The sequence below is a fragment of the Rhodofomes roseus genome, assembly GCF_022264815.1.
Source record: "Rhodofomes roseus strain CIRM-BRFM 1785 chromosome Unknown C8Q71scaffold_15, whole genome shotgun sequence".
Lineage (NCBI taxonomy): Eukaryota > Fungi > Basidiomycota > Agaricomycetes > Polyporales > Fomitopsidaceae > Rhodofomes > Rhodofomes roseus.
Window position 1 is genome coordinate 124,022 of NW_025952971.1, and position 27,400 is coordinate 151,421.

At 54.7% G+C, this 27,400-nt stretch overlaps 7 protein-coding genes across 7 annotated transcripts; 4 read left to right on the forward strand and 3 right to left on the reverse strand.

The window, feature by feature from the left end:
* Window positions 1–5,291: 5,291 nt before the first annotated feature.
* On the reverse strand, window positions 5,292–7,954 carry C8Q71DRAFT_859412 (uncharacterized protein; the record flags this gene model as incomplete). Its single annotated transcript, XM_047927632.1, has 10 exons — window positions 5,292–5,619; window positions 5,807–5,895; window positions 5,952–6,104; window positions 6,170–6,412; window positions 6,462–6,815; window positions 6,877–7,149; window positions 7,210–7,295; window positions 7,345–7,428; window positions 7,483–7,701; window positions 7,762–7,954. 10 exons carry the CDS (start codon window positions 7,952–7,954, stop codon window positions 5,292–5,294), a joined length of 2,022 nt encoding a protein of 673 aa, XP_047776938.1.
* A 4,544-nt stretch (window positions 7,955–12,498) lies between these two features.
* C8Q71DRAFT_768573 (uncharacterized protein) lies at window positions 12,499–14,210 on the reverse strand. The gene is made up of 3 exons (XM_047924259.1): window positions 14,051–14,210; window positions 13,297–13,991; window positions 12,499–13,235 (listed from the first exon to the last, which is right to left on the reverse strand). Exons 1-3 carry the CDS (start codon window positions 14,075–14,077, stop codon window positions 12,752–12,754), a joined length of 1,206 nt encoding a protein of 401 aa, XP_047776939.1. The 5' UTR covers window positions 14,078–14,210; the 3' UTR covers window positions 12,499–12,751.
* Window positions 14,211–14,256: 46 nt separating this feature from the next.
* C8Q71DRAFT_849287 (uncharacterized protein) lies at window positions 14,257–16,024 on the forward strand (the record flags this gene model as incomplete). The annotated part of the gene is made up of 10 exons (XM_047926698.1): window positions 14,257–14,589; window positions 14,646–14,785; window positions 14,838–14,976; window positions 15,045–15,116; window positions 15,180–15,200; window positions 15,251–15,523; window positions 15,574–15,720; window positions 15,775–15,812; window positions 15,875–15,948; window positions 15,972–16,024. The coding sequence occupies exons 1-10, from the start codon at window positions 14,431–14,433 to the stop codon at window positions 16,022–16,024; spliced, it is 1,116 nt and encodes a 371-aa protein (XP_047776940.1). The 5' UTR covers window positions 14,257–14,430.
* Window positions 16,025–16,746: 722 nt separating this feature from the next.
* On the forward strand, window positions 16,747–17,999 carry C8Q71DRAFT_139849 (uncharacterized protein). The gene is made up of 2 exons (XM_047916540.1): window positions 16,747–17,027; window positions 17,085–17,999. The coding sequence occupies exons 1-2, from the start codon at window positions 16,930–16,932 to the stop codon at window positions 17,770–17,772; spliced, it is 786 nt and encodes a 261-aa protein (XP_047776941.1). The 5' UTR covers window positions 16,747–16,929; the 3' UTR covers window positions 17,773–17,999.
* A 3,011-nt stretch (window positions 18,000–21,010) lies between these two features.
* Window positions 21,011–22,276, forward strand: C8Q71DRAFT_711225 (uncharacterized protein; the record flags this gene model as incomplete). The annotated part of the gene is made up of 2 exons (XM_047920795.1): window positions 21,011–21,676; window positions 21,776–22,276. 2 exons carry the CDS (start codon window positions 21,011–21,013, stop codon window positions 22,274–22,276), a joined length of 1,167 nt encoding a protein of 388 aa, XP_047776942.1.
* A 239-nt stretch (window positions 22,277–22,515) lies between these two features.
* On the reverse strand, window positions 22,516–24,828 carry C8Q71DRAFT_859417 (cytochrome P450; the record flags this gene model as incomplete). The annotated part of the gene is made up of 13 exons (XM_047927633.1): window positions 22,516–22,606; window positions 22,671–22,814; window positions 22,888–23,004; window positions 23,073–23,154; window positions 23,222–23,244; window positions 23,319–23,488; window positions 23,558–23,571; window positions 23,644–23,764; window positions 23,821–23,936; window positions 24,001–24,149; window positions 24,220–24,411; window positions 24,467–24,596; window positions 24,651–24,828. 13 exons carry the CDS (start codon window positions 24,826–24,828, stop codon window positions 22,516–22,518), a joined length of 1,527 nt encoding a protein of 508 aa, XP_047776943.1.
* Window positions 24,829–26,417: 1,589 nt separating this feature from the next.
* Window positions 26,418–27,089, forward strand: C8Q71DRAFT_711065 (uncharacterized protein; the record flags this gene model as incomplete). Its single annotated transcript, XM_047920788.1, has 1 exon — window positions 26,418–27,089. One exon carries the CDS (start codon window positions 26,418–26,420, stop codon window positions 27,087–27,089), a length of 672 nt encoding a protein of 223 aa, XP_047776944.1.
* Between the last annotated feature and the right edge of the window lie 311 nt (window positions 27,090–27,400).

Genomic DNA, 27,400 nt, shown 5'->3' on the forward strand with positions numbered 1-27,400 from the left:
TGTCTCATACTGTCCGATAATGTATGTGCCTGTGAGTTCTCCTCCCATCCTGTCATAACACGTAGGATCCTGTTATATCCTGCCTGCCACGTCCTCTCTTGTATGCTCCCCTTCCGTCCCGTCCCGCTCGGTCCCGTTCATGTACCGTTATGCTCAATGGGTCGAACGTTCACTATGACCTAGTGATATTGTCCAATAAATGTTTTTGTCCAAGTGAGCCACAGTACTACGTAGTGTCGTAGGTTCGAGCCTGAATATCCGGAGGCCCGTGGGAATCCCACTGTCGCGTGAGCGCCCAAGCGCGTCGAGGCTGTCTCAGTCTCGCCCACCACTCCCTCTCGCTCTACTCACCCACCCGCGACGTCGACAGCATCCCGAGGCCGCCGTCACACGCTCACCCGCAGCAAGATACAGATTGCGCGTCGCCACATGCGCCACCTGTAAGGCCCCTCTCTCTCCTTCCTGACACCGCCTCCCTCGCACCTGCGGGCACTCCCACCGCTCCTTAATACACCCTGCGAGTGCGTCGACAAGCGACGCGCTCGTGACGTGGCACACACGACGCGCAAATGCGTCCGCGCGGTCGGCCGGCCGCGCGTTCAAACATCGCGCCTCCGACGGCGATAGACAGCCTGCTCCAGCGATGCGCCAAGTGCATCGCTGGAGCCGTGGGAGGTTAGCGAGGCGTAGCACGGCCAGTGGTGATCCGAAAAAGGTGCGTGGTCGCTCCCCGTCCGTCTTGGCTCACTCATTAACCCCAGTCACCCTCCGTGCCTCGTCCGCCACCCTCCGCCTCGTCCAAAACCTCAGACATGCGCAACACGAGCCCGTCAGCATGCGATGGGTCCGCTAATGTACCGCCACCACCAACCGCATGCCGCTCACAGCCTGCTGTTCCCACCACCATCGTCGCCCCTCCCTTCGCGCGCCAGTTGCGCACCCTCTTCAAACATCGCCCGCATTCTACGCTCCGAGTCGTCTCGCGCCGACCTTAACGTTCAATGACCCTCCTCCCACGTTTCACAACACGACAAACCTCTCCGCAATGTACATCTCAACGTCTGCGAGGAGATGCGACCCCTCCGTGCACTTTGCAGCTGCCCGGCCCCAGCCGACACGACGAACGAAGATCGCCGCACCCAGGCCTGCGCTCGATGCGAAGACGGGCGAGCCTCCGGCGATGTGCCACGCAAACAACGTTCCCTGAGCACCTGCAGACTCACACCGTCATGCTGCAACGTGCGTGAGCACTCACTCATGCCGTCATGATGCGTGAATACTAGCAAGCCTGGGTACGTACGCACCAGCTCGAAACGGCCGCCCAGACTGCAGGGCCCCGAACCCGTCACGATGATGAACGTTGTGAGGCCTCAGGAAAACGACTCGCCAACATGAGTTTGACGAGGGCAAGGCTGGACTGCCACGGTATGCTCCGTAAGTGCCCTTCACCTGCTGCAGCCTGATGACGCTCCAGCTACTTATATATACCATACAAATCCACAAAACCTGTATGTATATAGTATAGTATATGATATTGTATATATACTGTATATGTATGGTTTATATAGTACGATCTCCTGCTGCCATAGTCATTTCCCATCATGAATCAAAGTACATGCTAAGGTTCAAGACAATGGATAATGCTTGTACAGCCTGAATATGGCTATCTATCCCAGATGGTAGTTGATTGAATATGTAACAAAGTGTTACCAACACCTAGACTTTTATTAGTCCTAAACAAGGACAAACCTTCCCTGTCCTTATGTAGGTAAGTCAGCCTGGCTATATGTATAGCTACTGACAGGTGGTGGTTGGACATGTGAGAGGGGTTACCAATTACCTAGAGATTAGTTGGTCCTGATCAAGGACAGACTCTTTCCTATTGTCCTTGTAGTAAATGACAGGGCTTATATGAGTAATATATTACTGGCCTTCAGTGATGTGTATGACTAGGAGAGTATTGACTAGTTGTCTTAACTAGTCTCCGCTGTGACTTGTATGCTAGTTCTCTTGACTAGTCTTGTATTGACACTGGAATTCTTACATGGCAACTGATTGCAACCCAGTTGGATAGTATGACTTGACTTTTTGTATACTAATTCTCTTGGTTAGTATCTTGGATTGACTAAAAGATTTGACAGTCAGAGCCTCAGTGTAGGCTTTAGAGTTATATTGATCAGTCAGACCATTCCTTGACAAAGCTGAACATTCAAAGAACAATGACCTTTCTTTGTCTTATTGAACCTGGTCTCTTGTTTGTCCTGCATCCTTTTGATCTTACTTGTTTGTTGTTCTCTCAATTGAAATCATTCAAAACAGTAGCCATAGTCCATTGCATAGACTTCAAGAATCATGCAAATAAATGAGCCCTCAATTCACCACCTCAATGCCCTCCATGCTACCCATCTCAACCTTTGAGTCAAAGACAGTGTCATCTTCATTGCTGCAAGTGCTAGTACATCTCTGTCAGTGTGATTCTTTGCACATCAGTAAGTACTATATTGCTGACCTTTAGCAATATAGTTGTCTCAACCAGTCTTTGTATTGATTTTGTCACTAGTCCTTGTGCCTAGTCTTGTATCATATGGACACTAGTCTGATTGACCAGTGAACTATTGCTTTCCCAGATGGTTAGTAAATATTGACTTGTTGTGTACTAGCCCTCTTGGTTATTATTGTGTGTTCACTTTGCTTGCTTGTAACTGGATCTCCATTTGGTTACTACATTATTATACCATGATCATTATACAACTTACTTACATTCCTGTAACATCTCACACTTGCAACCAAAGATACTGTGCACCCAATCTCTATTAGAGAAGTGCAGTGTATCCGAGGACAACAAGTGAGAAGACTTGTCTTCCCACTCGCGTGGCATCAACCTTTATGGGGTTGGTGCCAAACACACACAAACTAGATAATTACATGATACGTGCAATATAGTCCGTGAATGGTAATACAAATATGTATGTTCATAACGCACGTTACAATTCCGCCGCACACAATTGCTACTTCACATTGTCACACATTCACTGCTCTTGTGATACATGACATAAGTGTTACCTACATCTTGATTCATTTCTGCCTTTGTTGCTCTTTGGTCCTACTGGAAGAAGTCTGGTTCCTGTTCTGTTCTTTGAGTGATTTCCCAGTGTGCAGACACCAGGCTTACATTACTTCAGACAGTCAGAATCTCAGTACAGGCTATAGAGAGATAAATGGAGTGATTATGTTTCATAGCTAGGGAGCTGGGATGGTGGCACTGTGTATTGGAGCATCTGGTCAAGCACACTGTACCCAATCACATGTTGCACTGCAGCACAATGCTACTGTACCCACGCAATGTTACTGTAGTGACTGTATCTAATACTGTCCTTTATGTACCTTGCCCATCAATGATACTACCTTTATCTACTGTGTGCACATGTATGTAACCTTCAAGTTGTGTGTTTGCCTCCCCACCCCAATAAGAAGACAAATCTGGGCTGACTATATCATTGATTCTGTTTTACTGTTTGATCAACTCACAGTAGCTCACTGCTCTAAACATATATTATAGGTAGTATAATAGTACATTGTTCTTTGATACAAAATATGATACCTTCAGCTCTATTACTCCAGATCTTACCATGCTGGGGGTTGGCAGCAGCCAGATATGGAGCAGAGCATCTTGTACTCATTCTGTTGAAGTGAGCATTGGCAAGGCACAGGAATATTAATCAGTACAAAGGAGTTTGTCAAACTATTTTCCCCCAAACTTATACATGTAACAAACAGTGACATATTTGTCTTATTGAACAAGCTTTGTGATATCACTCCTTTGTTGTTCCTTGAAGTTGAATCAAAATAGAAATGACCATAGTCCAGTGTGTGGGTCTACTGATCATGTATACATTTAAATGAGACCTCAAATTGCCTCACTACTGTTCTCCTTACTGTCCATCTTGAACTCCATGTTGAAAACAATGTTGTCTTCATTGCTGTCAATGTTAACATGTTCTGTTAGTGTTATTCTTCTCATGTCAATCAGTAGTATAATCCTGATACTAATGAATGATGGTTTATTTGCTGGTTCTAGTTGAATGAGATGCCACAAATGTCAACATGTAGCATCACTTAGTAACATGATGTTCCAGCAGTTGTCTAAATTCAATCACACTGATAATACTCAGACCTAACCCTTGCCTATGAGTAGGCTTGAACATGCCAATCTCATCTACTTTATCACATGTGCTGTTCTGCTCACTTACACCCATGCCAGTTTGATGATTGATTGCCAAGATACTCAATCCACCAGCTGATGCAATGCCTTCAGAATCACTGATGTACCATGGGTATGTGCTATGCTCAATTTCAGAAAGACATATTGCATCAATTATATGTCTGTATGCAACCTGAGCAACTTCATGAGCATGGACAATAGCCTAATGAATTATCAGAGGCCTATGCTAGTCCTCAGCCCATCAATCTGGAGGCCGATGAAGTTCACACAACTGGATGCTACTCCCTAGGTATGCTGTAAGCACCATCATCAGGAAAAACCGTGTTTACATAAGGTCTCATCAGAGGTCATCTACAAGACATCTTAGGAACGTATAGGACACAAAAGACATAAAATGTTACATAAGACCAAAACGTGGCACTTAAGACAAGTCCCCGTCTTATTGTGTCTTTGATATTATGCATAAGAGCACTAATGTACGCAATGAAGACATCTTGTGTCTTATTCAGTCTTAATTGTGTTGTCATTTTGGTCTTTAGTTGCCCTTATTTCACCTACAATATGTACTTCAGTAGGCGTGCTGAAGTACAGTTATGTACAGAATTAAGTGTGCTGATGTCCACTTATGCACATGTACCAGATCACATCATAAATATTAGCAGTGCGGGTTGTTGTACAACATATACAGACACATAACTACTGGTATAGCACGATCAACAGATAGGCATAGACTCGAGGTCAGACGGCGCCGGGATGACGACCATGGCTGAGACAGGCAAATAGTAGTAGAGGGGGAGTGGGATACGTAGCAGGCATGCACGTCTGATGTGTAGTAGTACAGAGGATGATAGATATAGTAGCTGCAGGATTGTTGTATGAGTAAGTGTAGATAGAGGTGGTATGGGCATAGAAACACTCGCCTTGGAAATGGGCCGATTCTACTGCTCCTGCCACGCGAAACAGACAAAGTTGATGATGTTCACGGCCTTGATGCGACAGGACAACTACGACATCTTGGTGATGTACCTCTCGCAGTGAGATACAAAGAAACCACTGGACACTGACTGACTTACCACTCATTGCCGAGTTCATCGACCTCACGCTCGCTGCTGGAAGTTTGCTCCCCCGAACTCTCCTGGGCCTTCTTCGCGCCGGACTTCGATCGCGACGGACGTGACGGTCCACTCTCTGCGTTCGCTGCATCCTTCGATGATCCAGCTGCAGTCTTGGACGCCGCAGGAGTCTTTGCCTTGCTGCCTGATGCCACGGCTGGCAAGGTGACGTTCAGCTGGTCGAGGTCGATAGCCGCACCGCCCACACGTTCCCCGTCTTCTTCCTCCTCCTGGTTCTCCTCCACAGCGTCCATATCACCATCCTCGTCCCCTTGCATCTTCGACCTACGTCCCTAGTGAGCAAACCAAGCCATATTGATTGCGAGAAGTTACCTTATATACGACCAGATTAGTGACTGCGTCTCCTGAAGGTACGGCTTGTTATTCATGTACTCCAGTGCACTCATCAGGCTGTCCCATCTTGAATTGCGCCCAACATTTAGTATAGATACCACAAGGTAAGCAGACTTACTTCTTGGCGTAGACCGAGTTTGCAAATTTCAGGTTCACTTCATTGTCTTCTTCCACCTGTGCGGCGACGTCAGCCAATGCTCCCTCTATCTACACAAGTGCAATGACGTCAGTTGGTTTTGTGCGTGGATTGGAATAGGGCTTACGGCGGTGCACACTAGTGCGATGAGGTTCAGAGGCACCTTCTTGAAGTCTACCATCGCCGCCTTGATGCACGCACCCTCACGTTTGGCGGGCCCCCAGTACAGGTAGATCAGCTCTTGGATTGCCGGGTGCCTGAAAGGTAGCAAGCGGTTGTACTTGCTCATGATGTAATTCATGATCAGTGCTTCCTTCCGTAGTATAGCTAAGGCATTGTACTCACACTCTTCTCCACGGACGAGCCCTGTTCCTTCCCAAGGTTGTGTTCTATCTCCCCGAAGATGAAACGAGGAAGCAAAGCCGTTCGATCGCCCATCTTCACGCTGACCTTGCCGATCAGCCACAACGCAATTGGCCTCCTGTCATCAAGAGAGTATAGGTGAGGGCTCAGGTCGTAAGCCTTCTGGATCACCTGGGACGCCTTCCCCTTGAGCTCGTTTCGAGTTTGAGATAACGCGCGCACAATCTCCGCTATATCAGCTCATGCCAACGCATCAGAAGATCTGTTTGCTTACCAGTTTGTGCATGTCCTGCCTATGACGCTCTCTCTGGCTGTTGTCCTTGCCCTTCCGATCCTGCAACATCCTCCAGGAATCCCGCACCTTCTTGTCGCCTTTCTCATATGCATCTTGAACGCTCGCCTTGATGAGATCATCCACGCTGGGCAGCCGCTTGGAGACGACTGACGGCTCCTTCGTCCAGGCGGACTTCAGAGCGGTGCGGAGGCGCAGCGCATCTTGTGCTGCATGGAAAAGTGGAACAAGCCATGTTGGCAAGTCTGACACCCTGAGGCGCGCGCCCTTGGCCCCACCGGTGCGATACGCCTTGGGACGAGCACCCTTGCCCTTGCGCCTGGAGTCAGACAAGACCTGTAAAGTGTGAGAGATGTCTGCATCATTCAATATGATTGCAGAGATGATTGACACTGACGATTATCCCATCGTCGTCGCTCTGTCCCTCTTCTGCGTGGTCTGTCTCCTCTTCATCCTCCTCATCTCTGTCGTCTTCATACGCCTCTCCTTCCTCTTGATCATCATCCTTGCTGCTGTCGTCCTGATCTGAGTCATCGGATGGTTTGTCATGTGGGCCTGCAGCCATGCGCTTGGCCTTGTCAGAATTCTTGCGACTATCGTCGCTGGCGGCCGGGGATTTGCTACGCTCGTCATCCGAGTTGTTGGCGCGATTCTTACCCTTGTCCTGCTTCTTCGTGAACGTCACTATGAGTCATGTCACCAAGAGCAAATTACGGAACAGGGTGCGAACCCTTGCAGCCGCATCTGTCGCTCGTGAGGGGGTGTTGACCGACTTGCTCGGAGGAGCCCGAGCGTCCTGTTCTTTTCGTCCACCGCCTAGCAGGTGGTCATAGTTTGATGTATGCACGATGGCCAAAGGACTTACCCAATGTTCGTGCCAGGTCCTCCTCGTCCGCGTCTAGCGTAGGCGCAGGTTTTGCATGTTGGCCGTACTTCCGCTTTGGCATAGCTAGAGCAGCGTGGTGTTGTGAGTTTCATGTGCCAATGTGTATGAATCACATACGTCGTGGCTTCTTGGGCTGCTTGCCCTCGCTGTCAGCCGTCTGGTCTTGCATCACCACATCAGCTACCTTGTTGCCTTGCACCGTGTCATTGGCAGGCTCGTCCTCCTCCTGTGCGTTGTCGTTGCGCGAGCGCGACTTCTTCTTCTGGGGCCTTACGTCCTCTTCATCATGCGATGCTTCATCTTCCTCCATCATCTTTGATTTTCTCTTGCGTATCTCTGACACGCACAGCAAAGTGAAGTTGATTAGTGTGTGTTGGAGTAGACAAGGGCACGTACTATCCGTTCGTTCCTCCTTCTCCCTCTGCTTCTCCTGAGCTTTCTGACTTTTCTTCTTAGCTGCGGCGGACGATGTTGCAGCCGCCTTTACCACTTTCTGCTTGTCCTTAGTACCCTTCAAGGCTGTGCTTCGCTGGCCTGCAGGATTCTCTGCTTGTTTTGAGGCAGCGGATCGGGTCATATGTCTGTCCATTTGGGTTGTACAATTTGACCAGGGCAATAGAGTTAAGGTGAGATGATACTCACCGCAAAACGGAATGGAGACCAGTTGAGATAATCACGGGTTTGATTACCCACGGTTCAATATGTACCACCGAAGTAAGCGCCAAATCCAACGAATATATAATATGTCATTCTAAGAGCATACAAGACATGTACCGAGTCAAACAAAATGTACATTGTGAGACCATCCATTCTGTTCCTTCAACCACTTAGCAATTTCTCAGTCTGTGTTGAGTACAACAGAACTTCTCTTTCCCTTGTAGTGTAGGTTGAAGTGCATCAGATCACAGGAAGGGAATAAAATGAAGTTGAGGAGGTAGATCGATGGGCAAGGTGGGAAGTGGTCGTACGCAAGAGTTCTCGGTCCCGTTGCACCCATTTTGCCTTAGCTTGTCAACACCCGAATGGGTTGCACTCCTTCAACACCCCTCAGACTCGGGGACCCACAACGCTGTCCCTGCCGACGCTGAGTCGCTCGTCCGGCGAGAGCGTGTGGCGTGGGAGCGAGCCGCCTCGCGGAGGCGGCTCGCTCCCACGCCACCGGATGCGCCGCTGAACTAAATCGATAAGCACAAATGCGATAGTCTGTCTTCGTCTCGGGGTGGTCAAATTGCGCAGACGGGCTCGACGAGTCAAAGTGGAGGGACGTGTCGCCTGCGCGGGCAGTTTGACGGCTTGGCTGCACGTCCGCTCCGCATCTTCAAATGCGTTTGCAACGCGGTGGTGAGGATGAAAGAGAGAGATGACGTACCATACATGCACGTTCTCAGCCGCGCTCAGCCTCTCCCCTCTCGCCCCATCCCTCGGAGAGTATTCGCGACACTCTTGCAGCATCGCTGGCGGTATCTCCGGCCAGCCGCCGGATGCGGTTGATGCTGCATTGCTCGTGTTTGAGACGCGACGTCGAGCGCACTGACTGGGTAAATGGCGCGTGCGCGTCGTGTTCCTGACGGAGCAGGTCTCGCACCACCCGCCCGTGTCAGCCTTCTACGTGCCGTGTCCGAGCCGGAAGACGGAGCTTATCGGGTGTAGACCAGATCTAGGCGAAGGTCTCCGGGACGACAATTCACATTGTTCCGGGCTCGTACAACGAAGGCATCTTCGTGCACCTCACTGGCGGGCCGGGAGAGGCGAGACGTACCAGATCACCCACCCGGTGGGCTCCGTGAACGGTATCCTGTGCAGGAGCTTCTACGTCGCGATGTGCGAGGCGACGACCATCGAGTGCAGCACCTGGGCGGATGGGGAGAAGCTGCGGGTGGTGATCAACTACAAGGAGGAGTCGTGGCTGGGGAAGGCGCACTTCCTGGTCGAGGGCGTGATCCACACGTACAAGCCCGGGAGCACAGAGCACCAAGAGGGATGGCGGCCGGCGGACGCGCGCGATGAATGGAGACGGCGGCATGACGTGGCGGCGGCGGGCGCGTGCTGCGGGCTATGTGAGGTAGCGAGGGATGGTGGGCGGCGGACGCGCGTGGCAAGCCTCATACCCGGCTGCTCGTATGGTCGCTTGTGTTCGCGTTCGTTGTCCGTGTCTGCGTGCTGGGGATTCACCCAGCGCGCTCGCGGTTGGCGTGTGCGTTGTTGCCTGGTCGTTCGCCCAGTGTGCGCGCTGGCTCAGCGTGCACGCCCTGGCCCTGCCCCACCGCCCATTAGCTAGCTCACCCGCGTGCGATGTCACTCACTTTTGCATCGTTTGCGAGGCGGCAGCATGAGGCGGCGGCGGCGGCAGGTGTGTGCTGGCAGGCGGTGGCGGGCGGGTGGCGGCGCTGGCGGGTGCTGGTGTCAGTGGCGGCGGCGAGGTGGGTGGGAAGACGGCGGTGGTGAGGTGAGTGGGAGGACGGCGGCGGCGAGAAACGAGGGAGTTGCAGTAGCTACTACTATAGTTGTCTCGGACTTGGTAACGCAAGGTGTCCACGTACCCGCATCACGTGAGACTCCTGCCGCATACGGAAGCTCCGACAGCGCTTGCGTGCGTCCCGGCGCGCAAGTGCTGTCCTCCCTTCACTCCCTCTTGCCTGCAGCCTTGCTCTGCGCCGCTCGCCCGTCACTCGCCCGCAAAGCCTCGAGCTCGTCAAGTACAGCCATTCCACGAAGAGACAAGCCCGTAATGGGCCCATCAGAAATACAGGTACGCTGTGGTCCATTGACATGTCATGCAACTTGAACGCGTGTCCAACGCGACAAGTTGACAGCACATAAAAGGACCAACGAAGCGTCTTTAGTGTGCTCACGGAGGACACGGGTGCAAAGAAGAGGGCTAGCGCGGCTGAGGGGCTGCACAAAAGGTATGTCGTATATCATGTTCACTCTGCTGACCTTCCTCACAGCCCAATTCACTACCCTCACCCGCCCTCACCGTGTGTCGCGTCCCTCTCTGTGCATCCCGCCTCGCTGCCACTGCGCGTCTCATCGCCAATTCGGTCACTGTCTCGCACCGCCGCCGCTGTGTCCGCCCCCCGTGAGTCTCTCCCCGGCATTCACCTTCTCGTGCCCGCTCATTCTGACCCCGGTCATTAGCCACGCCTGTCACCCCTCCGTGCCGACAGATGCGGCGGGAGCCACCGCGCCGACAAGTGTCGCCTTGTCTATGATCGCTCCCGCATCGTGTACCTCTCCTTCCGAGCCGCGACCGTGTTGCTATCGCCCGTGGGCTTGTGAAAAAATTTCACTTACATTGTATCGGTGCGTACACTAGCTTCCCTACTTATCAGCTCGCTCACCTCATGCTCACTTGCTCGATGCTGGCTTTTCCACCTCCATCCACGCACTCTAAACCCGACGGAGTCCGCGGCAAGATGTGTATTTGACCAATGCGCTCAGCTCTGCGACTGCCATTATCCCTCGAGCTCTCTGCAGTTGCTGGACAGCACTTTGACAAGTATGCACGTCTGGTCTGGCAGGGTTCACCCGGAACTGAACCATCGTCAAGACAGCATGTTGTTTTGTGACTTGGCTGTTGTACCCCGGCCTGACACCGTGGCTCCAAGCGCGCGAGGGTAACGTATCGTCCTTTCAACATCCCAGCACTTCTGTGCATAGACACAGCCGACGGCGCTAGCATGTGGACTCGTGGTACCGCACAAAGAGGGGTAGCCTCATGCCTGTCGTGCCCGCCTCCATCTTTCCCGCCTCCATCTTTCCCGCCTCCATCTTTCCCGCCTCCATCTTTCCCGCCTCCATCTTTAGTGCCTCCCTCATACCCCGCGCGACTTACCGTATATTGTAGTCATCCTGTACTGTAGTTTCGAGTATATAATATGTTTGTTAGTAACCAATACACTCATTTTGACATCTAATCATGATCTGTGTTTGGTCATGGTGAATGCCGTTGAGTGAATGTATTGTACAGTCACATACATCGTCAATAATGTGATATCTGGTACAACAGGTCTACAGTACAATCAAGCAACAGTTGACCATATGGTACAACAGAGACTTGGCAGAATGCAACAGACTGCAATGGGTGTGCAACAGACTGCAATGGTTGTAACCAGCCATGCAATGAGTCACAATGTAGAGGGGTTTATGCAATGCCACAATGGCTGCAATATTGACTACATTGTGTCACATAGTATATGTTTTTTTCCTGATGCATCAGTTTATGCAAGTGGCACTTTGCATTACTTCAGTCAGCCATTGATAGTCAGAGCCGGTCACTAGTGTAGCAAGAAGAGCCCCAATGTTTACAAATGTTGGCTGGCATCCACATATGTTAGCTGAAGACTATTTCAGTAAATCAGGGTTTTCCTGATGATGCACTAGAGCCCAACAAGGCAAATCAAATGGCGTATAAATTGAGGCAATAGGATAAGAATCGAGTGATTCTCTGCAAGTGACCACTAGTGTGCAATGTGCAATGATTTCTATTTTTTGGCGCCACAACACAACATTTGCAAACAGCAATGATACAGGACAGGACAGGACAGGACAGGACAGGAAGGTACAGGACAGGAAGGTACAGGACAGGACAGGAAGGTATAGGACAGGAAGGTACAGGACAGGACAGGACAGGACAGGATGTACCAGCAGCCACAGGATCTGGAGAGATCCTGTAGAATCCTGTAGAATCCTGTAGAATCCTGTAGAATCCTGTAGAATCCTGTAAGATCTGGGACGTGCCTGTGAGCCATTGAAGAGCTGTGGAGCATTTTTGTCCAGTATTCACATATGGGATTTCACCATAAATGAACAGACAGGACAGGAATTAACATGAGGGGACAGTAAGGGACAGGACATACCGGGTCGGGACAGTACCAGACGGTACAGGATTCGAAGTGTTCCTACAGGATCGTACCAGATCGTACCGGATCGTACCGGATCAGGCAAGCTCCTGGACAATCCTATCTTATCTGTCCAGTTTCCGTGATCTCCTGAGCAAACCGGAGTGAGCTCCAGAGATCCTGTAGGATCCGGTAAGATCTTTTGAGTTCTGATATGATCCGACAAGATATGCCTCAGTAGGTCGATTTTTGTCCCATACGGGCCTTGATAGATAGGAAGGGGGAGCTAAGGGCAAGAGTTGAGTGTACTTATGCGTTTCGCGACTCCGGGCTCTCGATCGCGCGACGACGCGACGCGTCGTAACCACGTGAGCGAGGAGGCTACCTTAGCGCCCATCCGCAAGCCGGTTAGATTCTGTAGAATCTCGAAAGCACAGTACGGTAACGTAGTACACGCTCAACGTACATCATCCGACCCAACAGTACACTAGATCTGGAACTTACAGGTGCAACAAGAACGCCCGAGGCATGTATCTGGACAGACACTAGAATGGAGCGAGCCAGAACCGCGTGCAGAATAGAACCGTCCCAAGATCAGCCGTTTGTCCTTCCGACGAGTCTTGGTCCTGCTGATTCAACACAGCCAGTCGTCGGCATACTTCTGGCGGCGGGATGACGGAGTACCAAGGCTTCCACAGAAAGACCTCCCTCCCCACCTGGAGGTCACCAGGCTTCTGGAATCGCAGCGCTGACGCCCCCGACGCAGCATCAAAGTTCAGCAGCAGCATCGTCTCTTCCTGCCTGAACTCCGGCATAATGCTGCACCGTAGCAGCGTGAGGCATGGTGGATGTGATGCACGGAGGTGATCGGTCTCAGTGGCGGCGTAGAGGATGGATGTGACGCGCAGACGCATGTCGGGCGTGGGGCGTCGGTTCGCGCGAAGCTCAAGCTCGAGGGAGGCTTGCCAGAGCGAGAGAGACGTCTGCCGGTGTTTGAACTGTATCTTGGCTCGGTCGGCAAGACCTCCTCTAGAGCGCAATAGCCGAGCTGAGAAGCCAAACGTCGCGGTGCAGAAAAAAAACAGCTTACCTTGCAAACTTCGCGTTCTTCGTGTGCTTCGACAGCTTCTCCGGGCTCTGCTCCAGCCCCCGCTGCAACTCTCGCTCGGTGGGGTCTACGAAGCCATGTCCGTGCTGCTGCAAGTACATCGACAGCACTTCGGCCTGTCCGCTCTCTGACCGGATGTCCGTCGCTAGTGCAACATTGGTCGTGAAAATCGTCTTGAGATCGGACGCAGACAAGCGAGAGGGGCCGGCTACAGGAAGTGGGGGAGGCGCTATACTCTTGAGGTGCTGCGAATGCTTCGGCGGAGGAGTCACCGGGCGTGGTTGTAGATGCCTGATACTTGTGAGTTGCTCATTCGCACCTTTCTGTGGGGGCGGAGGTGGAGGCCTCGCCCTCAACGCGGACACATTCTTGCTCGGACTGTCTGCTGCAGCAGACTTCGGCGCCTGTGGTGGAGCGGGAGGCTTCAGAACACGCAGGCTGGTCGGCTTGGAGGACGAAGCCCCAGTGTTCTTCGCGGGAGTACCTTGCTTCGGGGGTCGCGGGAGATCTGACGGAGGTACGCCCGCCTTCGCTTTCACAATCTTGGTGGGCTTTGCCCGTGGCGGCTGCGTCTCAAATGCGGAGACGAACTTGAGCGGAGTAGCTTTCTTCGCAGGAGTGCTTGCCTTCGCGAATCCGTCAGGAAGTTCGAGCCGTGGTCTCTTCGCTGGGCGAGGCTACTCGATAGTATGGTTGGACACATCTGAAGACGGTTATGCTACACAATCTTACTCACCACGTCCGGATTTCCAGTAGGAGGCATCGTCGATCTAGTTTGTGGAAGTGCGTCCTAACTCAGTAGTAGAAGATACGGGCCGCAGTGATGTGAGAGCATAAACTCGCGATCGGGCCGCGCACTGACTGAGTGATGGGGCGTGACTGACGCGTCGAGTCACGGCGCGTGCAGTCACGGTTCGGAGGCAGATACTTACTCGTGTTTCCACCAACCTGAGTGACGCACTGCAGCACTGATCCGCGAAGATGTCGCATTGGCAAACACGGCGTCCATCCTGATTTCATATCCTGCTTCCACCACACACGGACACGTCCATCTGGTGACACGGGTACAACTGCTGGCATAACGCTTCGGTCCCGGGTACTCAAGCGAGGATCGCAATGCCTCTTGGCTTATCGACATCCGGATTCACAACGACCGACATCCTTCGTCTCGCAGTTGACGTGGCAGCGGCTACCCAAGAAATCGCTAACTTGGCCTCATTCCCACCAGCGGCCATAGCTGCAGGCATATTGCTCGAGATCTTCCAAACTGTCCAGGTCGGTCAACGCCCTATCGATGTCTTGTCCTTCACGAAGACCTAGTATGTCTGCAGAAGATACACACGAACAAAGTAGAATGTGAATGCTTAGCCAATCGATGTCTCTCTATTCTATGTCGTGTGCGCGACCAGATGCAGGGTCGCTGGGAAGCCACACCTCCTTCCTTACTGAAGGCAATAAAAGCATTCGAAACGTGAGTACATTTGTGTGGAAAACCGCGCCTTATCTCAAGCTTATTATCTCAGGACTCTCGAGAGCATTCAAGGATTCCTAGCAAGCGAAGCGTCGAAGACTTGGCGTACACGATTGCACAGGAAGAGCACCATCGAGAAAGCCTTAGCGAGTTTCGGCACACGCTTGGATGATGCTGAGCGTTCTTTCCAGGTGAGCGTATGTCGAGATTGTTCGCGAGTATTGACTGCTAAGCATCACAACTGCGACGATACTCCAAGATCGCGACCTTGATCAACATTCATCGCGCTGTTGGCGATAGGACGACGTCGACTGCCCCGGACACTTTGAAGGTAGATTCTGACTACGAGGCCCAAGATGCGACTGACGAGCGGACGGCATCTTCTGCGAAGTAGCGTTCTTCGACTATTCGCCAGGTACGTTACAGTCCGACATGCATATAGAGCATCGCTTGATTAGTTGTCAGCCTGGCACGAGTCGAGGTGCAGCTGCCAGGAAAGACTCCGATATGTCTGACATATCGACTCTCGTCGAGAACCAAGCGTCGGAAGGATGTTACAACCTCAAAAGTTCGAGCGACACTCACAGCCCAGGGTCTGAAGTACAGCGAGTTGCAGTAATGCACCACTCAAATCCTGTGGAGGCCCGTAATTTCGGTGCCGTGTCTTCTCCAGAACCTTCCGTCCTCAGAGCCACGGCTCTCGCTCGTGGAAGTCAAACCGCCGTGGATGTTGATGGCGTAAGCTCTGCTTCTTCGTGCGCACTCTTCAGATCCAAAGAACAATCCAGTTCCGTCGATACCACCAATCCGATCTTGCCCTCCGAGGCCGTTCTCGCACGCAAGAAGGGTGGTGGGCGAGTACGGCGCAGGCGGAGGTCGATGGGCAGCGCGTACTGGTGAAGCGCTACGAGGGCCCGCGAGATGCAGCGTGTGAGGTACGATTGTTCCCTCCCTGCGACCGAGAGAAGAGAATCTCAATTGTTCGACAGCAATGGAGGCACGACTTGGATATTTTGCGACACGCTCCGTAAGCTCTGCTGTGCCTCTCAGGTTCGATTGTCCATGGAAGCTGACGCCCAGGCTCTGCAGGCACGCGGAGGTGGTGCGTATGCTCGGTTATTCACGCGACGAATGTCCTACACCCTTCATAGTACTTGCGAACAGTGAGTACGCTGACAATCTCAAGGTCCCCTCACTGATGCGTTCACTCAGATTCGTCACGGTTACCGCAAGGTCTAGCGTAAAGTCCCACACACGTCTGTTTGTGGGTGCATTATTGCATAACACACGACTACGTGACACACGATCTTGATCTTCCATGATACATTTTCACGGTGACCAAAAACTTGCATTCACTGCCGATCAGTGGCATTCGCTGAACGAGGTGAGATCAAGCTTCCTTTGTTGCTTCCAAGCGTACAGTTCCGTGCTTCATTGTGACGTTGGACGGTCCCTTACGCATTCAGTCAGACAGACAGTCTTTGAGTGAGTTGCTCTGCCTGCTATCGGTTCCTTGACTCGTCCACTGGACTCGCATTGATCTTCTTCCGTGCTCTCCGCGAATTCCTGGCATGTCTGACAACGGCGAGCGGCATTACAAGCTGCAGTACCCGTAGGTATAATAATGGATGCATCGGCGCCGGCTCCAGCCACCCGAGTGGCGATTCACCATTCCCTTTGTTCACCCGACATAGACACAGCGGCACATCGTCCTGGCTATATAAGCGCGGTACGCATCCATTCAGGGCATCGTACTCGAGTCGAAGCCATGACGCTCTACGCTGCGCTACATCATCTCCGTGTACCATTCCTCCTAACCACTTACCTTGACGTAAGTGCTCTGCGGCCACTATTCTGCCTGAACGCCTGCACCTATTTCTTTGACCAAGTGTCTCACTGACTCCCCCTTTCTCACAGAAAATGTCCTCAGACTGGTTGCTCTCAGGGGCTCCTTACACGCGCGCCATTTGCATTCACCCTGATGCCATCCCCAATCGACCGATTATCGACCCAAGGCTTCTTCTCCTCGGTCAAACAGAGTCGTTGGACGTTGACGCGATGGCCACGGCGGATCCAGTTCCACGGAGTTCTATCATCCCGTGTCCACTGGACGACCACAGAGGCCCGGGTCCTGCTCACCCTCAATGACGACGACTTGCGTCACCGTGTCCGAGAGGCTTCATAGTACGATTCACCATCTTCCTGCGGCCGCGGCGCCTGTCTATCCTGTTGGATCTCATCCGTGAGTGTTGTCAATGCTTTGATCGTACGGACCAACCTCACATGGCCAACCACCCAGGCTGATTCGCCCGCGGGCGCCGGCTTCGAATCCCATCTCATTACCCACCGCCGCCCCAGCTCTCTCTACGTGCTTTGCACCGGCCACTGGCAGCCCCCCAATGGGCACCCTGCCGACGGCCACATTGACACGTCCGCTCAAAAGGAGGCGTGTCAAGCCCTTACCAGCGCGTTCCCCGAAGCCGAGGATGCCCCTAGACGCACTATGGTGCACAGGGCGGAAGCGAAGAGAGACCGCCACCGCCATCGCCGCGTCAACATTCACGTCCCCGAAGTCAGGCCCCTTCGTCCCTCCCGAGAGTTGCGAGTTCGCCCCGAATCTGCCCAACCTTCCTACTACGGAGTCGTCCACGTTGAAGTCCGCGCTCACAAAGCCTCTCCGAGGCGGGCCGCGCTTCGCGCTCCGAGCCCTCCTCTCTTCGCGTCGATTCTCCCACACTTCAAACCGAAGGGCGTCCTACCTCAAAGCGGAGGACGACAATGACGACGACAGAGAGAATGATGAGCAACCGGCACAAGGTCGCCCGCCCTCGTCAGTCTCGGCGGAAGCTCGCACATGGGTCCGTGTGTGCCTTCAGTGGGACGTCCCTAGACATGTGGGCACACATGAGAACTACGCACAAGGTGCTAGCGAAGGAAGTCGCGGTCCCCGAGGTTGTGCGCTGCGGGTGGGATGGCTGCGTTTATAGCGCGCTGTTGGAACACATGGCCTAACACTGGACCACGACGCACAACAGCGCTCTCTTGGAGTGCAAAAGTCTCATACGCGCCCACCAGGCAGCGCGTGTCACCTGCCAGTTGTGTCCTCATGCGGGCGGAGGTGCGGGTAGCGGCGATGGGAAAAGGAAAGAGAAGGCAAAAAGGGCTAACGGGACGAAGATGATGAGGGCCTCGTCAAGCACCTGAGAACTGCGCACTGGAAGGACTACAAGTTCTGTGCCAACTGCGGGGGGAAGTTTCGGAGCGATGTCTTCGACAAGGCTGCTCGAGACCACCGCGGCGACGTGAGCCACTCCAGGCATTTCAAATTTGGTGATTCCGCTCCAGGCCCCATCGGCGTCGCCAGTGAAGCACAGGGGTCAGAGAATCATGGAACTCCGTTTCTATTGCCCTGGTGTGTCCGCTCGTCTCTGCTCTTCTCTAAAAACTCTGTGTTGATCTGGTTATTTGCAGGATTGACTCCCGTCTACCTCCACGCTCCATGGAACTGCCGTGCTGGCGTCGAGATCTACAGGTGGCAGCTACCTTCGGAAACCACCTCTTCTGCATTCTCCGTACGGTATGGTCTACTGATCATTGATCCGTCGTTTGCATTAATCGGTTTGTTTGTAGGCTCCCAAAGTCTGTCCGTGGACCTGCTTTTTAGCTCCGTTTCTGCCGGCTACGACGACTTCTGGGGCACCGGCAGTGCTATGCGCGAAGACCCTTGCTGGAGCGGCGCTGCAACAGATTCTAATGCACTGGCTGCGCACAGCCGCGATCCCGGCCTGCCTCATGGACCCTTCGTTGCTGTGCCGAGGAGCGAACCTAGGTACTCTCCGCCGTCGTGCGCCGCAGCTCTACGCCAGATCGCCAGCATGCCAGCATGACCTCCGCACCTCGCGACGGCGACATTGATTCCGGGACATCCAGGTCGTTAGGTTCATCGCCCCGCTGCGAGACTCTCCCAGTCTTCGGAGCTCATGCCACAGAGACCTCAAACTGACTCAGATTTTGCGTGCGTCACTCTCTATATGCTGCTACAGCGACACGACTGATTTGCGGTCGTACCAGGAGCTGGAAAAGGATCTCGATCATCGTCCAAGTTGGGGCGCACACGCCACCAATATGCCAGTCACCACGTCGTTCGTTGTGAGACCGAGTGCTCTTTATCAGCGGCAGGCTTCTGGACGGCGCACCCAGTTGTCCAACAGCAAAGGGCGCGGGGAGTTCAAGACGGCATGGTGCAGTCGCGGGACCACCCTAAGGTTCGGCGGACGAACTCCAGGCGACAAGCCAAGCATGCCAGATGGGGGGACTCAGCTACCACATATCCTCGAGGTGCACGGATCCAACCTAGTTACCAATTCCTTTTGGGCGAACAGGGAGCAGAGGTCTAAGCCCCGGCGTGCGTAAATAAGGTGTCAAGGCTGGTGAGTGGGATTCACATTGCTGTTTAAGGATCCCCAGGCGACTCCGACTCCACCATCACTGTTCGCCCCTACCCCCGACTCGCTCAGGGAAGCGAACGCCATCGAGTCTTCATCGTCCCTTCGCTCGACCGAGCCAGCCATGGATCCCGGGATGTCACTCGACGCCATACACAACGTGGCAGCCGAGAAACCGCTATCACCTGGGTGCATCCCCAGCACATAGTCTATCTTGTGACCACTTACCTGCGCCTGAGCAGTCATCATCGTCACCTATCACCACTATATCCTTCCCTTCAAGAACAATGGCACATCTTATTGTGACCATTTCCTACCCTCGCCCGCAAGCATTATGCAATGTACGTTTATGCTGTATCATCGTCGTGTCGGGCGAAACGGCTCACTGGACCTTCGATATGAGGCGCGAGGTGCCCCAAGCAGGTACAAGCTGTCGAATGCGTATCCACGGGGCGTGTCTCAGAGCGATCTGTGGCCTGTAGACGCGCTCAATTCCTCACGAGCCACACCACTCGACCTTCCTCAGAGCCACGTTTATAGAAGTCATGAACAAACATAGTACCCATAACGAGTACGCCTTTGTGACGTTTCGGCCCCGTAGCCCACCTGATTTGGCCACGCTAGCTCATACTCGCCACGACGATGGACAGTCTAACTCTAAGGGCCAGACACGCCCTACGACACTGGGGGACACAGAAGGCGGCCAGCTTCCCGCATCGCCTTCTAGTGCTGACGCTTTGCCGCGTGCAGTTGTACGCGTGCAGACCAGCGCGAGATGGAGGTGCGGCGTTGCGCGAGAAACGATCCAGTCAGCGGCTAGCTGGCCGTGTCGTTACGAGTCCGAATAATACTTTGATGCGCATCTACAGTACGCGCGTTGCTGCAACGCGATATCACCTTCGACGACTGTTGCCTACGTAGCACGTAGTAATCGCGATTGCAGTCTACCGAGTAGAGCACTGGGCCCAGAAGCAGGCCCTTTGAGAGGCGGCTTGGAGGCAGGCAGCGCCGTCTTGTTCCTTGAGCGGGTTATTGACTTGGTACGGCCTACTAAGTAGGTCCCGCGCTGAGAGGCGGCATGGCACGATGCCCTGATCGACTAGCCTGTCTGGAATGCCTTTCGTTGGCATGGCTGAGGCGAGCAAGCATTGAGTGCTAGTTGTGCGTTGCTGATGAACTGAACAAGGTTCTTGAATGCAGAGTACTATAGTCACGTGAGCGCGTGCTTACTTGGCGTGACAGGGAAGAGTGACTGACGCGTCGAGTCACAGCGCGTGCAGAGGGAGTGGAGGCCGTCCTGTGGTATGAAGCTGCCCTGTCGTACGTGCGCACCCAGGACAACGGACAAGTACGGGCCATAAGTACGTCCGGGCATTCATGCACGTGGAGGGGCGGACGTGGACGGGAGGTTAGACAGCGATGATCGGCGCTGGTGTCTACGGCTGACAGGTCTTCCCTGCCTGCTCAGACGACGGCCTGCCCGATTGAGCCTCTCGTCCACGGACTGCGATCCTTGCGGGAACCAAGCTGTGCAGCGCTGCGAGGTGAGTAGCCTCCTGCCGTGCATCCTCCGCTTCACCCGTCCAGCCACTCCACTGCAACATCGCCTCCCGACGGGGAACACGTCTGTCTGTCAGCGGTCTTGCCGCCTTCCCTGCTCTTTTGGCTCCGTGTATTTGTCTTCCATCACTGCAGGGAAGTCTCACCAATCGTCCCACAGGACATAAGAACGGCGCCCCTCGCCCGCCCTCTACGCAGCATGTCCAGCTCGCCCGAAGCCATGTCCGTTCCCGAGCCTCCCGCACGCACGGCCTCCGAGTCGTCCTCGACGCCGTCGCAGAGGCCTGTCACGCCTCATGCCCACAGTGCCCACGGCCGCTGCCCCGCCACCGGCGCCGAGCCCCACGACTACTGCCCGCCCCAGCGCGGCGACTCTCGCTCGCCCTGCCCGGCCCTCAACACCCTCGCCAACCACGGCTACCTCCCGCGCGACGGCAAGGTCATCACGCCCTCCGTCCTCATCCACGCCCTCCGCGAGGGCTACCACCTCTCTTACACCCTCGCCTGGTTCCTCACCCACGGCGGCTTCTACCTCCTCGGCCAGCGCCGCAAGCGCATCTGCCTCCAGGACCTCAGCCGCCACAACTGCATCGAGCACGACGCCAGCCTCGTCCACCCCGACGTCGGCTTCCGCGACGAGTACGCGCCCATCGAGATGCACCTCCACATGCTCGAGGACCTCATGCGCTACTCCAAGGACGGCGTCGTCATGACCCCGGACGACGTCGCCCGCGCCCGGGTCGCCCGCGAGGCCGCCTACACCATCCCCATGGACAAGATCCACGCCGAGATCGCCCGCGGCGAGATGGCCATCGTCCTCCAGCTCTTCAACAACCCGGAGAACTACGCGCACCCCGCGCCGTCGCGTCCCTCGCTCCTCACGCGCGTCCGCCGGCTCTTCACCGCGCCGTCGCCGTCCCCGCCGCCGCCCGCGCCGCTCCCCGGCGTGCCCAACCACATGCTCCGCGTCTTCATGCACGAAGAGCGCCTCCCCGACGGCTGGACGCCCTACCACCGCGTCGGGCTCCTGCACACCATGCGCATGGCGACGCGTCTCCGGCGGTCCATGCGCGCGCTCCAGCAAGAAGACCGCAAGGCCGGGCGCGCCCGGACGCGGACCGTCGACGGCGCCCTCGCCGCGCTCATCCCCGCGCTCACCATCGCCGCCCCCGAGGGCGGGCGCGGCGTCGTCCTCGAGACGGGCGACGTCGGCGGGGAGCCGCTGTGCGACGAGCCCGCGTGCGGAGGGGGCGCCGGGTCCGAGTCCGAGTCGCCGACGACGCTGGACACGCCCCGGAGCACCATGACGCGCCACAGCACCCTCACGTCGCGCGCGTCGTCCGACGGCCTGCGCACGCCCGTCGACGTGTCCTTCCCCGTTGCCGCCCCCGTCGGCAACGCCAAGCAGAGCGTGTTTCCGGTGCAGGAGGAGGAAGGCGTCTTTGAGCGGATCAGGGAGAGAACGCGGGCGATCGAGATTGTCTAGGGCGATGTGCGTGGTCGGGGTTACTTATGCGATATGTATGTACGATACCTGTGCGTTTGTGTGTTCTTGCTCTGGTGTTGCTCTGGCCGTGCAGTGATTGCAGCTGCAGTTTGTGATTCAAGCTATGGACTTGCGGCCGATCACACAATCCTGAACGAACGCACGAACTAGCAACGACTCGGAGAGCATCAAGAGAGCAAGTAGACAGTGAGGGAAAGCGACACAAAACTAAAGAAGCATCAGGCCGCAGAGTCAAGTAGCAATTGCTCGATCATCCTCGCTGCTCTTGGCGACCGTGGGCGGATATCGCACACGAAAGGGCGGACATGGCTGCAAAGTCGAGACGTCAGCACAGTCCGTCCTCCGGGTGTCGCCGCGGCACACGCCAACGCACCTGATCATCCCCGGAGAGAACGACGGCTCGGGCGCGACCTCGCGCCCCGCTGCGTCGCGCGCCTTGCGCACGTCGAACACCGCGAGGATGCGCGCCGCGGCGAGCCACACACTCGCGTCGCCGAAGTCCTTGCCCGGGCAGATCCTGCCGCCGGCGTCAGTCAGTGGTCATGCACATGCGCGGTACTGGCAGTGGCAGCACTGGCACTACGGCTCACCGGCGTCCGAACCCGAACACCATGTTGCGCGGGTCGGTCGCGGCGTCCATCTCGAGGAAGCGCTCCGGGCGGAAGGCCTCCGGGTCGGGGTACGCGCTCGCGTCGCGCGTCATGCCCCTGTCCGCGCGGTGAGGACGTCAAGTTGCGGCGGCGGGAGTAAGCGGGGGGAGACGCGCTGGGCGTACCAGACGTTCGGGATCATCATCGAGCCCTTGGGTATCGTGTATGAGCGGTACGTGTCGGGCTCCGTGAGGCGGTGGGGCAGCTCTGCGGCAGCAGGCGTCCTGTCAGTGTGCTCGTCCTGCCAGTGCTGTGAGCGCGAGGGATCGCGTACCGAGGGGCACGGGCGGGATCCACCTGTGCGCGCGTGCGTGCATTCAAGTTCAGAGTCAACTGGGCGTTCAGCGGTCTGAGTGGGGTCCGTGACGCACCGGAGGACTTCCTGCATCACAGCCTCGACGTAGGGCAGCGACGCGCGGTCACCGAAGTCGGGCAGCCGCGAGTCCGAGCCGACGACGCGGTCGATCTCCGCTTGGACCTTCCTGCACGCGTCGGGGTGGAGGACCATCGACAGGACGAATGCGTTGAGCACTGTCGCAGTCTGCCAGGTGGGGGAGCGTCAGAAATGGAGCGCGCAACGGACGTCGCGGGATAGCCGCGACTCGCGTACCGTGTCCGTCCCAGCTGCGTACGGCATCAGCCTGTCAGTGCTACGAATCGCCTCCGAGTCCGAGTCTGCGCGAGGTCAGAACTCACCTCCATACACGAGATTGGCGGCGGCCTTGATCTCCTCGAGGTCTGCCGCCGCAGGCTCCCCTCGCGTCGTGATGTCTTCCAGCAGCGACCACAGGAAGCACGGCCGCGCCGTCCCTGCGGCCTTCGCCCAAATCACAATCTACAACTGTAGTGGCCCGTCATGAAGGAACGACTCACGATGGCGGCTTGCAAACGGGCGAACGGGACGTCACTCGTCCTCCGCACCATCCTCCGCACCTCCGCGGCGCGCGTCTTCCAACGCCCGCCGGGCATCCACGCGGGGATCCACTGGACTGGACGAGCCGTGAGCGTTTCGAGTGTGTGTGTGTGTGGGGGGGGGGGGGGGGATGTACGCACGGATCGGTATGAAGTCGATCAGCGTCGCAGCGGGACTCCCAGCTTCCGTGGCAGCGCCGACTGCCTTCTCAGCGAGGACGACGATCTCGTCGTCGAGCGAGGTGACCCCGTGGCCGTACGCGATCTCCATCATCAGCGCGCCGATGTACCTGTGCAGCGGCGGCGCGTCACGGTCGGCAGGACGTCCGGGCGGATGATATACTGGGAGGAGAGACAGACCTCTTGACGTGTGCGGGGAACGCATCGGGAGACTCGAGCAGGCCGGCGAGGAGCTTGTGCGTCTCGCGTTGTTGGATGGGGACGTAGCTGTCGAGCGCTTTCTTGTCGAGGAATGCGGCGGCGAACCATTTGCGGTGGCGCCGCCACTGGTCGCCGTAGGGCATGATGCTCATGGCCAAGTCGAAGCCCATTCTGCGGACGTCGTTAGCTCACCGCTGCGTGCACGGTGGTGGCTGGAGGCACGCACTCTGCAGTCAGAGTGAAGCGAGGCCGGTCCGAGTACTTGCTGCTCCTTTTCTCGAGCAGATCTTGGGCGGCGGGCAGGGAGTTGAGCACCACCGAGGGGCGGCCGAAGAGTTGGATGTAGACAACATCGCCTGAACCAAAGTAGAATGTCAGTAGTATGGTTCGGTGTGTAGCATGCAACGTACCGTATTCCTTAGCAAACTGGAAGAACTTCTTGTGCTGGTACTCCAACGGAAGATGGTGAACACTACCAATAAAAGGCAGACGCGAGGGCCCCGGCGGAAGTCGTATCAGACGACTGCTCAGGTGAGTCCATGCAACGTAGAAGACGACCGCTAGAGCTAGCAGGAGAGGCGCGGACATCGACCCAAACGCAACGTTGACACCGGGGTGCCAGAGGCTCGGGCTGGGGGATGGGTTTGGCGTCCCAGAGCCCAACCAGAGCCTAAGGTATATATGTACAAGTACAGACGCGGGGTGATGTGATTATGTACTTGCACCCTGATAGACGTCATGCAAGCTACCGCACTATGACCGTCCAAACATGGTCGGTCCGCGCTGATCTGCGGTTTCACCTGTACAGGCCCCAGATGGAGTCAAACTGCCAGAGAAAACGCAGTAATGGACATAGAAAGCTCACCGGCGTTCTGTTTCGGCCGTAGCGACAATTGTGTGAACACCGTACGTGCTTTGACTCCGAGCAGAAGTTGGACTTGGCTAGAGCACGGCGGCCAGACCTACGCATCTACGTGCTCGGAATACGACTGTGTTCCCATTCACCACGTCATTTATCGCCTGCACAACTGTCACTCGAAAACGTGATTGGACTCAGAGCCCGGGGATATGCCCAACGGCGTCGAGCACGGAGTACACAGTCAGCCTGTGAGCGCTTGAGAGCTCCTCCTCCCGCCGTCCGGGCGCTACGCCGCTTTTTCCGATTCGTGAACACCACCTCGTCCTTGCCCCAAGTTTCACTCAGGTTTCACTGGCATTATCTCATAGGCAGTCGCCACGATCTAGTCCTGACTGCAATAACAAACGCTCCTCATAATGCACGCATCTCCACTAGATGGCTGAACTGCTGACTAAACTGCTGGCAGCGTGAGATGGTCCCCGACTCCTCCCGAAGGGAGGGAGGGCTCTGTCAAGTAGAAACGATATTGCGCCGGGGATGCCGTGTCGCCGTGGGAAATTCTCGTCCATATACGGTACGCGCGATACCGCATAGGGAAACTGTCCACATGCAAGCCGTGCACTCGCGTCTGACCGAGGCTCTGCCTGGCTCTGTGTTCCGCTCGTGCGGCCGGATCTTCCTCCGGTTTTTTCCGAGCATATATAACATGCCTCCTGCCACTATTATCGAGACATTCACTTCAACACATCTTGTGTTCTCCCCTGAAGCAGCTGCCATTTCCATGTCACAACAACTAACTAGTATTGCCCCTACTTCCCAACTACCAGATAGGGCCTTGGGCTCAATACTAGGTTTACCAGACAGTGTCTCAGGCCCACTACCAGTTTTACCAGATGATTCTGCAGACTATATACCAGTCTCATCATCAGACAGCATACCACATACAATCGCAAGTGTCCCTAATGACACAGTCCAAGGCATCATGAATAGCAATCCTTCATGGTTCTATTATACTGATGATTATTACCTGCAGCAATTACAATCCCTTACCAGAGCTGAATTATGGGCTGCTGTTTGTACATGTGTTGATCAGACACAAGGTATCAGGCAATCCAAAGCATCTTTGGCTAAGCAACTACTGCAGCATTTCAACTCATCTAAAGTGTTATTGGCAAATATGTCAGATGTTCTCCTGTGCCAAACATGCAACTGCTCTCTGCTGCTCAGTTCACCATTCCACTGTAGATATATAATTTTGAAGCATTACTATATACAATTATATGGCTGCAAGATTCTGAAATGTCTATGCCAATCTCCTATGCTTTCCAGTTCAGACTGCTACAATTCCCTAAAGAAACCAGCTATGCCCAGATATGCACTGGCAAATAATCTATATAGAGGTCATCTTCCTACTGAATTTTGTGACCTTACATGGGTTGAAGAGATGGCATGTGCTATTTATCATATCACTGCCCATGTAACCTGTTTGTATGGATTTTCAGAACCTGGACAGCCAAAGATTTTTCATGGAAACACCATAACACGTGATATGAATGTCATATCAACAACAACAGTGCTTCCTAGAACTCCTGCAGACATCACTGGGTATCTCTCAGTTGTATCTATTGGACCTCATCAAATCAAAGCCAGTGACCTGGGCAATACATTCAGAGTGCGAAAAGCCAAAATATGGCATTTTCTTCTTTGGTTGAAGCACCATAACAGATTATATGAGCAGATCCTGTTGGATCAGAGTAACATAGATCAATTTCCAGATGATGGTGTTCTTCCTGGTGTTGATGCTCAATTCATCCAAGACATTCACCAAAAAAGTGATGAAATCTTCCAAGAAGAAACAGCAGGTTTTACAGAACATCCTGCAGAGGCTTTTATGCATGACAACTCTAAACATGCAGATGATCAACCAACTGTACTGCTGGAACACACAGGTGTATCTGACCCAGAAGGAGACAGCATTAGTATACAGTAGTGATGCTGATACTTATGTTCCGCTTTAGGTCTATGTTGTACCACTAAAAGCGGAGTTTGAAATCTATGTAGATTATTGTATCATCTTATCTACACCACCGTCACTGCTCAATCGATGTTCATTCATATTACGGTTCAGGCACCCACATGGAGTCGGGGACGGCGCTTGCGCCGCTACAGGAATACATATTGCGTTGTACATACGAGCAATTCTTGACGGTGGCCAGGCAGGCGGGCAAGCCGACGAGTCGCCGGTGTCGACGCGGGCGCGTGATGTACCGTCCGGCGCGTAAGGGCGCATGACGGTGTAGC

Excerpts from the sequence above, each read along its gene's own strand:
- C8Q71DRAFT_768573 (XM_047924259.1), bottom strand. The coding sequence starts at position 14,077 with ATGCCTCCTACTGGAAATCCGGACGTG. Across the intron at positions 13,992-14,050 it reads CTACTGGAAATCCGGACGTG|CCTCGCCCAGCGAAGAGACC; the intron begins GTGAGTAAGATT and ends ACTATCGAGTAG. Across the intron at positions 13,236-13,296 it reads AAGAACGCGAAGTTTGCAAG|AGGAGGTCTTGCCGACCGAG; the intron begins GTAAGCTGTTTT and ends ATTGCGCTCTAG.
- C8Q71DRAFT_139849 (XM_047916540.1), top strand. The coding sequence starts at position 16,930 with ATGACGACGACTTGCGTCACCGTGTCCGAGAGGCTTCATAGTACGATT. Across the intron at positions 17,028-17,084 it reads TATCCTGTTGGATCTCATCC|GCTGATTCGCCCGCGGGCGC; the intron begins GTGAGTGTTGTC and ends CCAACCACCCAG.